Genomic DNA, 12968 nt, shown 5'->3' with positions numbered 1-12968 from the left:
ATGTATTATTAATCTGAATATGCAAAAATAAATATAGTGGAGTAGAAGTAAACAAATACTCAAGTGAAGTACAAGTACTTCAGAATTGTTCTTGAGTACAGTACTTGAGTAAAGTACATTCACTTTTAGTGCTTTAAGTACATTTTACTGATAATTCTGAACTTTTACTTAAGTATGAAAATAAATGCAGGGCTTTTCATTTGTATGGAGTATTTTTACATTGTTGTATTGGTACTTTTACTAAAGTACAGTATCTGATTACTTCTTTGACCACTGGTGAAGTCTGAGACACTGACCCAGGCCGGGTTTTGTCTTGTAAAAGAATTGTTTATGCGGTTGAGCCTGTGCTATTCTGAGTTTAGTGAGTGTTGATGTGGCACTCTGTCGTGTTTTTAGCAAAGCAGTAAGCAGTCATTATGTGGGCTGCTGTCATGTCGGTTTTTAAGCAGTCAAGAGAAAAATATGTCCCTAAAAACACACTGAAGCCACTGCCAAAACAATGACCCTACCGCAGAGGGACATTCCTGCGTGAATATTTTTTAATTTAATGCACTTAAAATGACATGGCTGGTGAATGCACCCCCATCTATCTACAGCACAGGGTTTTTCTGCACCAGCTGCCTCCGGCTCTGTTATGTCAGGCCTGTCCTCTTCCTGACACTGTGTATGAATAACATACCCCTTTGCAAATTCCTCAAATTCCCAATCGTATTTGTGTATTGGAGAACACTGGGACGGCAGTTTCCAAGAGAAACACTCTCTTCCTTTCACCCCGCTCCGCTTGTTTCCATTGGCTAAACAGAGTCCCATCCTGCCCGGCTTGGATGTCACACAACCAATCACAGGAGAGAGTGACAGCTCACTGATGCATGCAGAGATGTTTGTGAGGTGGAAGCTGTGAAAACACGTCGGCTTGTTTTTCCCTCCACCAAACTGGCATTGATCATGACTGTTTTCCTGCACGTGGGCAGTTATTAACTTTCTTCACAGACAGACAGATGGGCTTTGTAGCGCTTAAGAGCACAAACACTCTGGGCCACACCCGCATTCACTATTGTCATATGTTCCATTACATTTTAAATAAAGCAGTCATGTGATGGAACAAAGAAATGTTTTAAGCAGGCAAATGAGTTAATAAGCATCTTTATTCATAATTCCTGTCTGTATTACAAAAAAAAAGTTCTTACTTCTTCAAAAATAAATGGACAGCCACATTGTGTCAATTACAAACTTCAAACCCAATTACCAAAACACAAAGACAGTGTTCAACTCATTAGCTCGTCCAGTGGTTCATCAAAAATGATTGTTTTTTTGTAGAGCTGCAACAATAAGCTGATTAATCAATTGAAAGAAACTATTACTACTATCAATTTAATCATCGATTAATGGTTTCAGTCATTTTTTTTTAACCAAAAATGCCAAAACATTCTCTGGTTCCAGCTTCACAAATATCCTTATTTGCTGCTTTTACTGTTTATCACTGTAAACTTAATAGCTTTGTTTTGTCAGATATAACGAGACATCATCAGGATGCCATTTTGCTCTTGGAAATTTGACAGTCTGTAATCCGCAGATCCATTAATAATCAAAATAGTTAGGTGCAGCCCTAGAAAGAATCTGTAAGGCTATATGACCCCTCATCACAGGTCGTGAGATGTGAGCAGTTCAGTCAGATAAACAATGTATTTTTGCGTAACTGAAATAATTCTTTCGTTGTCATCCCTTGAATCATTTTGTGACCCTTCAGGTTGGAAACTTCTGATCTCGTGTGATGCTTGTCTTCAAATCTGGAAAAAAAAAAAAACTGCTGGTTGTTTTAAAGTACCAGTACCCAACTGAGTTTTGTATTCTTCTAGGAAAAAGACAATAAGTTTTATTTTTTCTTGGAGTACTCTTTTCTGCCTCCTCCATGACTGGCAAAGTTGCGGACGCGGTGGATCTTGGCCAGTTGGCTCTGTATGGTCTTCATTATGTCCATGTGGTCTGGGATGTGGACGTAGCGGACGTTCCTGCCCGTGATAAACAGGTCCTGCAGCCGGGTGAGCTTACCCCGTCTGTCTCGGTACAGCACATCCTTCAGACGTACGTTCATGAAAGCGTCCACGTTGACCACGCGGCCCCGCGCTGTGCACTCGTTTCTCAGGTCCACCGTGGTCACCTCTCCCTGCAGACCCTGCAGCAGGACCACCATGCTGTTCTCTGCGATTGTGCGCTCCCGGATGGAGTTGAAGACTTCCGCTACAGGCACCAGGCCCGACAGCGGGGATTCAGTCCCCTCAGACTCCATGGACACTGGCGAAGAGGATCTCCAGAGATCAGGGATACCTGCAGACAAGCAGAAGATTAGCTACTGCCATACAATTCATTAGCAACACTGCTATTTATTGTGTAACATGTTTTATTGAGGTTTGTCTACAGTATGTATTTTATATGTCTAGGGCCTAGACTAGGCTATGTGTAATGCTGCTGTCACGGTTAACCCTTGTTAACAAGCTGCATCGAAAACTAATATAATAATACTGATTCTGGTTCGGTGCAGTAAAACTGAAGCAAACAGAAACCAAAACCTGGGGAAATATGAAAACTTCTAATCAAAACATCTTATAGTTAAAGCTGAGAAGAGTTGTAAAACCGCAGTAGTAATTTTCCTCGTCAGTGAAAAGCTTTAAAATATACTTCATTTGTAGACTTTGTTAAATTTCAATCAATGTAAGTTAGAAAACGCAAGCAAGGAATTTGGTTTAAGTCATACATTACCTTGATTAAATTGAAAATCTACATTTCTATCTTTCTATTTAGGCACTTGCATTGCATTGTAACTGATGATAGCACTGTCTTTTTCACAAATAGACACAGACTTAGGCACACCTGCATTTAATAAAGCACAAATTAGAAATCAGCCAATCAGCATTTTGGCGATGCACTATTACTTAACATAAGAGACTCGGTAGTCATTGTGGGCTCAGTACAGAAAACAGGTAAGATATTATTACTCCAAAAGAAATATATATAATATAATAGTAAATATATATATAAGAAATATCCCAAATAAAAATATTATTATATAGAGGATATTAGTATTTTAAGTGCGCTAATAAAGTAGATTAAATGAGGATTCCAAGCGGAAACACAGGGCAGGAATTTACATCTCTTTTAACACACTGTCGTTATTGATCAACTATGGGCTAATACTAGCCTTAAAGAGCAGCATCAGTATCTATCTGTCATATAATCATGTTTACTACTAATATTTAGCTGATCGTGGGGCTGACATTAATTCTGCTGTCAAATTAGCCAAAGAAGGAACATTTCATAAGGCAGATATGATATTGGTATAGGTTTATGGATGACAGAGGATGCAGTTCATCTCATTCATGCACCATACGCCTCAAAATGACCAGTTGTATTACAAGACACTGATTCACTTTTAGAAACACGCCAGAGCAGATAACACATATTGTATATTATATTCTTAGACGATGTGTGTTAGACTTACCTGGATTACTAAAAATCCTTATTTCATATGAAAACCAACACCACAATCTTTGCAATTGGAGATACAATTCGAATATGTCAACAAGTTTTCCCGCATGAAGTCATCCATGCATGAAGTCCTAAGCGCAGCGTGATGACGTTTCATGGTTTTGCGTAAATTTAGAACAACATCGCCCTCTGCAGGCAGCTTCAAAAAACAAACTGCAGAACAATAATGTATTATTTTTTTCCCCCCCTAAATATATCATAATTATGATTAGAAGGATCATGTTAAAACAGCAATCAAGATACTATGTCGAGGAAAACTTGGATATATTAAAAATAAATACAAGGGATAAATAAAATCATGAATCATGAAACATTTCATGATGTGTTCTTGAGTTTTATTTATAATGCATAATAAAATGTATTTCAGAAATCCTTTGGGAAATTTGATATGCATGCAGCATATTTGACTAAATCTCCAGATCCTAAGGCAATTTGATCAATAAGTAAAAACAAGAATGATTAATCTAAATAATTTCTGACACTCCTAAATCTCTATCAAAATCCCTGCATCAGAACAACTAATTTAGTCTTATATCGTGTTAAAAAACAAACAGAACACAAACATAAAAATATGAATAAATGCTTTATTTAAAACATATACTACTTATGTAGAAAATACATTATGAAATATAGCAGTACTTACAATGTGCACTGCATTCATGTAGTACTTTTCCAAGTGCTAGTAATTTATAGTATAGTTTAGGAGTCATTTGATATTTATCATACTCTCTAATCTACTTCAGAGTTAAACAACCAGTTGTAGAACTGAATACATCGACAACTGCATGTTTTACAGGTCAAACAGAAGCTCAGTGACAGATAATGTGATTTTTACCTGAGATAAAGAGAGAGGAAGTAAAGTTAAAATAACAAATGCAACTACTTTGAAGCTACACAACAGGATCAGAGGTCGTCCATCATGGCCAGCAGGTCGTCTCCTTTGCTGCTGCTGAGATTTTCCGGCTGCTCTTCTCCTTCTGCAAACTGTCCCACGATTTGAGCCAGCTGAGTAGCAGCTTGTTCATCCTGAAACAAAGAAAATTACAAACATGTCGATTTTCAAATTTATAAAACCCAGTGATGTGCGTATAATCCTATTCTAAATTACTCACTTTTGCCTTGTAATTTTGTCTTTAATTGCTCTTATATATTTTCTATTTTTACTTCTATAATTATTTTAGTTTAATATACTGTACCTCTTATCATTGGGTTTTTACATTCTATTTATCTGTACTTATTTCTGTCCTTGTTCATATCAATTATAATATATGTCAGGCTGTTAAGGAGTGTCCCATCAGTGCCTGGTGTTTTTAACGTGCTGAAAGTCCTTTCTCAGGTTTTGATGTTGCTGACAGATTAGTTTATGACTAAAAGCTAGCTTGTTAACAGCCCACAGTATTACATCACCCTACCTGCATCGCTTGGATATTTATCACTCCAAACAAGGGCTCCTCAGCGCCACTTGAAGTTTCCCTGTTAACCAAAATACAAAGTTATATTGGTGGGGAAATAATGTCAATTAAATAGAAGAGAATGAATAAAGAAAAAGAAAAGCACTCACGCCTCCTCCCCCTCCTCTTGGTCTGTAGGAAACAGGTTGATCTGAAAGCCAGTTTGAGTTTTGGGCATGTCTTCGGCCTTCATGCTGCCCATTAGACGTGCCAGCAGGTTCAGCTCCTCTTTGGCCAGCAGGTTGGGAGTGTCGTCTGTCTGCAGCAGGATGGTGGAGGTGTACAGGAAGGTTATGCATGATTCATAATGTGAGCTGACTGAGAGAATCGTGCAGTGATGGAAAAGGTATCCACATCCTAGTAGCGATACCACAATTAAATACTGAATTACAAGTAAGTCTTGTATTCAAGTTTTTTATTCAAGTTTTTTTTTTTTTACTGAAATCTTATTTCAGTAAAAGTATACAAGATTATCACCAATATGTACTACTACAGAAAAATAACCCTTTGAAGGTTATAATATTTAAAATTGTAAAATTTTATTATTATTAATGATGATGGTATGGTTTGTATGTAAAATCTTTATTTACACAGAAACTAGTAACCAAAGCTCATACAAATGTAGGGCAGTAGAAAGTAGAATATTTCTTCTTAAAATGTAGTGGATTAGGACTATTAAGTAGAATATTAAGTATAGTACAAGTACCCACCACACATTGTACTTACAGTACTTGAATAAATGTAGTTATATTACATCACTGGCATTGCGCTTATATATTTATGTAAAGATTTTAGTTGAGTAACACATGGTAGCTTGCTTGAATCTGTGTAGCTCTATTCTGCTGTAAAATGTATTTAATTTAAATGTAGGTGTACTGTTGCCTGAGGAACTGTATAGCTAGGGAAAAATGAAAAAAAAAAAAAAAAAAAAAAAAATCAATATGAAAAGTTTAGGAGTTTAATGTTCAACCTGTGTTTTTCATGCTGATAGGCCTATTACCTTGACAGAGTGAGCCTTGGATGTGTGTGTCTCCTCTGGGTGATTTACAGTGTACCTTTTTTAATTCATGAAACAAAAAAACAGCTCCGTCATCTTTTAATCCACATATATCATATTACCCATATAAGATAAAGTATATGTGCTGTAGTAGCATACAGTTCATACTTACATGTTCATGCCCAGTCTAATGACTCTGTCTCCATGCAGTTCAAAACATCCCTTTCTGATGGGGCTGGTATAACTTCCTCCTGTGGGGAACTCACTTCGTCTCACTTCTCTGCCCTTTCTGTCAAATGTCCTGTGGAAACAAGAAGCAGATGATAACACTCTGGAATATTGAGAGAAACCTTATAAGCAGCTTGTCAGTGGAGCCTTTGCAGTTGTGTCATACAAGCAGCCACGTCTGGTGCCAATGGAGGTTAAGTGTCAAATTGTCTGTAAATGATGTCTAACACTCAGGCTAGAAAAAATTATTAGTGTATAAAGGTAAGCTAGATTTATATTAGTTGTGAAACCCCTTGCGCATACAAGGTTAAGTTACCCTGAGTAAATTGCTGCTTTTGCCAGTATCCAAATCAAAGAAATTGTTGTCTAGTTGCTCATAAAAAGAAATATACGTTTGATATATTTGAAAAAGAACAGATTTATTAGAAATGAAATATTCAGTTTTCCAAGTAAAGAAACAAAGACATTAACCATCAGTTTAATTGTGTTGAAAGTACCAGTCTTATCTTTAGAAGCACAATTAGCTTTCCTTGCTAGACTCTGTTAGCTCCTGTACAGTAACTCTCAAAAAGAATTCTTTATTGCCAGCTGAAACACACTGTCCATTTTCTATGCTAAATGGGTTTTAAATGTATCATTAAAGTAACAAAATATACAGCCACATTGGTGCTTTGAGCTAAATGCTGAACGTTAGCATGCTAACATAGAACGTTCTGTTCATCTTCTAAACTACATGGGTAGTTTAACTTAAACTTTTCATTAAACAAAACAAAAATCTAAATCCATAATGGTGCTTTCAGCTAAATGTGAACATTGGCATACTAGCACACTTACAATGATAATGACAACAAGCTGATGTACAGTATATCCGGTATAATGTTTACTGTGTTCACCATCTTAGTTTAGCGTTCTAACATGCTAATAGGCAACAAACACAAAGTACAGTGGAGGCCGATGGGAAGTATTAGACAAATGGTAATGAATGAAAAGTTAAGGACTCATCAAAGTTGTTACAATTCATCCTGAGAGGGGCATTCATTTCTGTACCAAATTGTGTTCCAATCCATCTTGTAGATGTGAAGATATTTAATTTGTTAATTGAATACTTTGGCCTCTTGGTGGTGCGTGATAAAAAGTCGGAAGATTACCAAAGTCATTAGGATTCATACTCTGTATGTCTGTACCAAATTACAAATTCTACGTAGTATTTGTAGTGATATTTCAGTCTGTAGCTTTTGAATGCTAGTGGAATCTAGATGCTAGAAAAGCGGGGCAGGACTGGATCATGTTACATTATCCAACAGCACTCTGTATGTCACTAAAAGATAGTTCAACAGATTTCTAATTATCAGAACACATTCAAAGCCATGTTTGTCATCTGCCTACCTAATAAGCCCTGGAACATCCATCCCATAAGGCACTGGGCCTGATGTCGACAGGGCAAAACGTCCATTGGGATTTTGGAGTTGATTTTTGAGGAAAAGTGACACCTAAGAGAAGGAAATAAAACTATAAAATAATATTTTCATCTCACTGTATGGAGGGATGAATTTTAAAACAGCAGAGGACTCACGCGAATATGCATGTCTTGAAAAAATATGAGCAGTGTTTGTCTGAGAAGCTGGAATTCACCCTCTGGTAAAGATGAGTATGTCTAAAAGAACAAAAACAGGTCACACAGGATACAGGTGATAAAAACGGACAGCTGGAATCCAGTATACAGTATGTAGTAACTTATTGTACAGACTAGACTACTGTATCCTGGGGTAGTGTGATTAAAGCATTCAGTAACAGAATATGATAATTAAAGTTTGAGTTAAATAACATCTCTCAATATACCTCAATGATCTTCCTATGTGTCTCGTCCACTTTGTTCCCGACCACAGGAGTGTCTTTTACAAATTCCCTGATGGTATCTATGTGATTGTAAGTGATGAGCAGCAAGTCTTTAGGCCGTGGACAAAGCAAGACCTGATATTTGAATGCCATGACCATCAGCTCGTAAAGCTACAGGGGGGAAAGAAAGAAGGTATAAACTTCAAGGATATGCCACCCCTGCAATCGAACAAAACCTATGTTTTTTCTCCCATACTCCAATTTTCGGTAACACTTTATTTGAAGGGGTGTTCATAAGACTGACATGACACTGTCATTATTGTGACGTGACATCTGTCATGAACATGAAGGAGTCATTTTGAGTGTTCATGACTGTTGTCATTAAGTGGCATTCGGTAAATTACAACACTTTTAATGTAAAAATAGCATCGTCCGAGATGTCTTTGTCATGACAACTTGACATTAATGAAGACAACAATCTCTGTTATGACAACTTGACATTAACCTAGACAGCATAAATATATTTTATAATATATATTTTCCACCTTTATGCTTAACCTACAAAACAACATAGTCGATTCCTGTTCCTGCTGATAAACATGAATAATATTTATACATATATACTTAAGCATTTTATTTATTTATTTTTTTCTTTGTTGTCTATTTTTTTATTGCTTGTTCTGTGTGTTATGTGTATGACATGTATATGTATAGTTGTGGAGTATGTTACCATTTATTTCTGTAGCCTCTTGGCCAGGTCATGTTTGTAAATGACAAGTTGTTCTCAAACAGTTTACCTGGATAAATAAAGGTTTACAAAAATAAAAATGTCATGACAGGCCCAAGTGTCAAACTTTAATAAACTATTTAGCTTTGTGTTAACATTACATTAAACTGTCATTAAGAGGTTGTTTTATTAATTGGCTGTCATGAGAGCATCATAATTGTGTCATGAATATTTTTCCTTGACCTCAACTAAAGTGAAACAATTTTAACCTGTCGTTTGATTTCATCATCAAATGCTTATGAATAAGATCCATAACCTCAAGTAAAGTGGAAGCATTTGGTCTTAGGATGAATTAAAAGTTATAAGACCAGTCTGACGACAGTGAATGCAGTACCAAGGGGATTTAATGAATTTGGAACAGATTTATTGTTGCTAAAACTAGCTTACATCAGCTTACTAAAGTAACCGCTAACTGTAGCTAGTTAGCTAGTAAATTCAGATAGCTGTAGCTACAGCTGTTAAATTAGCTGACTCAACCTTATATACTGCCTATGCACTCAACCCAGGGCTGCTAAGAGCCAAACCCTGAAAGAAAACCCTCTTGGTAGTGTAAGCCTATTCTCAGTCGAAAAACCGGTCTCCGCTGTGTTTCGTCCCATCCATCTATCCGTGGTCACCGACACCAAAAGCTCCGTTAACGACCGAGCGAATTATGGTGACATGTCCCGCCCTACATGGTCTCTGATTGGCCAACCTATTCTTACCCTAACCAATCTCACTCCTAATGTCTAAATCTAACCAATTAAACCAACGAAGGCAACGAGTAGGGAGGGACTTGTCGCATCGCAGATTTGATTAGCGTTTACAGTAGCCAATGTGCGTTAAGCTGATCGGGGCTAAAAACAGCCTCCGAGACTTACGGAGGAGGCCAGTTTTACGACAGGGAATCGTGCTCTTAATACATCCATGCAAGGAATGCACTAACGTTACCGAGATGGTTTTCTTTCCGGGTTTAGGTCTTTGCAGCCCAGGGCTGAGTTAGCTAGCTAATTGGACAGCTGTTACGTTACAGCTAACCGAGCTAACGGCAGCTAACTAAAATCCAAAACTCAATAAATCACCTCGGTATTGCATTCACTGTCGTCAAACTGGATTTATAACTTTTAAGACATCTTAATGACGAGTCCAAATGGTTTCACTTTACTTGAGCTTATGGATAGTTCATGACATCGTCATATAAACATCTGATGATCAAAACGAACTTCATGACAGACTCCAAATTGTTTCACTTTACTTGAGGTCAAGGAAAAATATTCATAATGCTCTCATGACAGCCAATGTACAGTATACAACAACCTCTTAATGAGTTTAACGTAACGTTAACACATGAAGCTAAATAGTTTATTAAAAGTTTTAAAAATGGGACATGACATATGAAAGGTTATGTTGTCTAGTTTAATGTCCAGTTGTCATAACAGAGATTGTCTTCATTAAAGTCAAGTTGTGATGACAAAGACATCTCGGACGATGCTATCTTTGCATTAAAAGTGTCATAATTTACTGAATGACACTTAATGACAACAGTCGTGAATACTCAAAATGACTCCTTCATGTTCACGACAGGTGCCATGTCATAATAATGACAGTGTCATGTCAGTCTTATGTACACCCCTTCAAATAAAGTTACATTTTCTCTACATCTTTTTCAAATTGCAAGAAGTATAGAAGCTGTAGACTTAAGATTTGGACTTGAGACACAAAAATGATACCTTAAGAGTTGATTTATTTTGAGGCTTGACTCTCTTGAAAACTTGAATTGACTTTAAACAATTTAAACCATTAAAACCTTAAGATTTTACCTGGTAAAATAAGACAGGGTGGCATTGCATGCATGGCCACACACCTTCAATATAGGCTAGTGTACAATTATTCGGCATGGATTGAAAGAACTTGGTTTTAGATATGTTAACACAACTTTAAAAGAAAACAAAAGTGGTTTTAAAACATCTATTTCTATCATCATTTACATACCCTGTCCATGCTGGCCGGGTTCAGCCTCATGATGGAGGCATGCGCTAACCGAGTTAGCACTGTTTTCATGGTCCTGTGAGAATATAGCTGCTGAGGTTTGAGAAGTTCATCCATAAAGTCTTTACCAAACATGGTCCCAACAATGTCATTCATAACTATAAATGGGGAAGAGACAGAAACCAAAAGGTGATTAATTCTGCTTAGAATTTGCTATTTTTGGTCATGGAATGAAACCGCACAGAAGAGCCTGTTTTGATGTTAATGTAACTCTAATGCGTTGTTACTATAGCTGGTTGTCCTCATTTGGATACTGCTTTACAAAAGCAGAGAACAGTAATACAGAAGCAATGGGAAAAAATGGTTTCATGTTAAAATTAGACCCAACAAATGAGTTCCTGCACTCTGTCGTCAGTCTTGAGACCATGTGCAATATTAAAGTGATGTACACATTTAGTATATCAACAATTATAATCCAATAATAGAGACTAATATACATAGTTCTAAAATGGGCCATTCTGCATAATGAGTACTTTTCCATTTGGTACTTTAAGTATATGCTATATTTTAATACTTACTATACTATTAACTACTAAACTACTAATAATATGTGAGTACTTGTTCCACCACTGCTACAGGAGCACAAGGAGCTGACTAAACAATAATGTGCTGAAAAATGGATACCTCTTTTTCTGTCATTTTCTGACCAAACTCCTGCATCCGTGTCAGTTTTCCCAAGTAAGAAAAAAAAGAAAATAGACTTGTGATTTGGTGTTGTGCATTAAAGATATGAGCTGCACATGTTCAGTGTATAATCTGACAGCTACAGCTTGTCAGGAGGAGGGATGACTGGGTGCTAAACACGTACAGTACACACCTGCCAAGCCTGTGAGTTCTCTAGCTACCTCTACCTTTCTCTGAATTGTCGTCAGATGTGTTGAGAGCGTGTAGGCGTTGGTCCAGAATGTAAAGCATCTCTCCACCAAGATTAATGAAAACGAGGGGAAGAGTTCTCTCAGACATCTTGCAAAGACAAAGAAGGGATTAAGTCGTAGGCAAAAGCTGGTGCAGAAGTAGGCGTTAGAAGCAGCTGATACCCTTTTAGATCAAAAACACTCTTCTTGTTTAAAAGGCATTATCTGATTGTTCCTGTTGTGAATAGCCACTGGTAAGACATTGTCCATGTTAAGTCTTATATGGTCATGCTTCTCAAGATAACCTGTCACACTAAGATGCAACAGGTGGTGAGGAAGAGGATCAGCAGACACAAGCTTATTGGTCAGGATGTGGATGATGTGACAGCACAGCACAACCAACCAAAGAATGGCTTTGTGTATAAGTATGTTCAATTTCTGGGAAAAGACAATTCAATCTACTGTATATCACAGGAGTTTGTGTTGTGGTTATGGACATTTCTGTTGCCTGTTTGTATATTTTTTTCCCTTGTATGTTTTTATCCTGTTTTGTATATTTCTGTTTACCCTGTTTTGACTGTGTTGTATTTTGTGTGTTTGTTTCCCATTTTTGTTATTCTGCATTGTGTTCCTGTCGTCTCTGTTATCCCTGGTGTTGTCTGGTGTTGTGTCAAGTGTCTGTATTAAGGTTACGTCCTGTTTTGTCTGTTTGTCCTGCTTCCTGTTTTATTTTGATAGTCTGGTCTTCTGTCTTGTCATGTCTAGCTTTGCTTTCTGTTTCCCGCCTTTGTTGATTGTCCTGCCCCGCCCTGATGTGCTTCACTTGTTGTCTCACCTGTTTCTGATTTACCCATCACCTCATGTATTTAGCCTCTGTGTTCCTCTTGTCTTGTGTCAGATCGTTTTGTAGCCATGCCCTTGTGTTTACTCCCTGTGCCTTGTGTTTGTGCCTGCGTCAGTTTGCTCCTGCCTATGTTTTTCCCGTCAGTTTATTTTTTTGTGAGTTTTCCAGTCTTTGTACTGCCGCTTTTTGTTTTTATTAAATCCTCCACTTCAATGTTTGCCTGCCTGCCTGCCTGCTCTCTCTGCATTTTGGGTCCTCTACTTCCCTCACCCGTAACAGTTTGTGCTTATATAGGCTTGTTGACAATAATTTAGAGTACAATGCAAACATGAAAGTAAGGCCTATATACCAATATATATAACCAATATATGACATTTATATTGCATTTTATTAAACACTG

General features: G+C 37.2%; 2 protein-coding genes across 3 annotated transcripts; both read right to left on the bottom strand.

Moving 5' to 3' along the window:
- Nucleotides 1-1127: 1127 nt before the first annotated feature.
- lsm10 (LSM10, U7 small nuclear RNA associated) lies at nt 1128-3620 on the bottom strand. 2 transcript variants are annotated; one of them, XM_028597584.1, is made up of 2 exons: nt 3497-3620; nt 1128-2325 (listed from the first exon to the last, which is right to left on the bottom strand). In XM_028597584.1, exon 2 carries the CDS (start codon nt 2285-2287, stop codon nt 1874-1876), a length of 414 nt encoding a protein of 137 aa, XP_028453385.1. In that variant the 5' UTR covers nt 2288-2325; nt 3497-3620; the 3' UTR covers nt 1128-1873. The 2 variants fall into 2 exon arrangements, with proteins under 2 accessions (XP_028453385.1, XP_028453383.1); XM_028597582.1 differs by lacking the exon at nt 3497-3620 and adding an exon at nt 2758-2841.
- Nucleotides 3621-4234: 614 nt separating this feature from the next.
- oscp1a (organic solute carrier partner 1a) lies at nt 4235-11833 on the bottom strand. Its single transcript, XM_028597581.1, has 11 exons — nt 11722-11833; nt 11495-11524; nt 10814-10968; nt 8059-8226; nt 7793-7873; nt 7606-7709; nt 6164-6292; nt 5995-6049; nt 5105-5253; nt 4956-5016; nt 4235-4569 (listed from the first exon to the last, which is right to left on the bottom strand). The coding sequence occupies exons 1-11, from the start codon at nt 11831-11833 to the stop codon at nt 4447-4449; spliced, it is 1167 nt and encodes a 388-aa protein (XP_028453382.1). The 3' UTR covers nt 4235-4446.
- Between the last annotated feature and the right edge of the window lie 1135 nt (nt 11834-12968).

Source organism: Perca flavescens, chromosome 14 (assembly GCF_004354835.1).
Source record: "Perca flavescens isolate YP-PL-M2 chromosome 14, PFLA_1.0, whole genome shotgun sequence".
NCBI classification, from domain to species: Eukaryota; Metazoa; Chordata; class Actinopteri; order Perciformes; family Percidae; genus Perca; species Perca flavescens.
The sequence above is the reverse complement of the archived record's forward strand: the minus strand, read 5'-3'. Positions and strand labels throughout refer to the sequence as shown.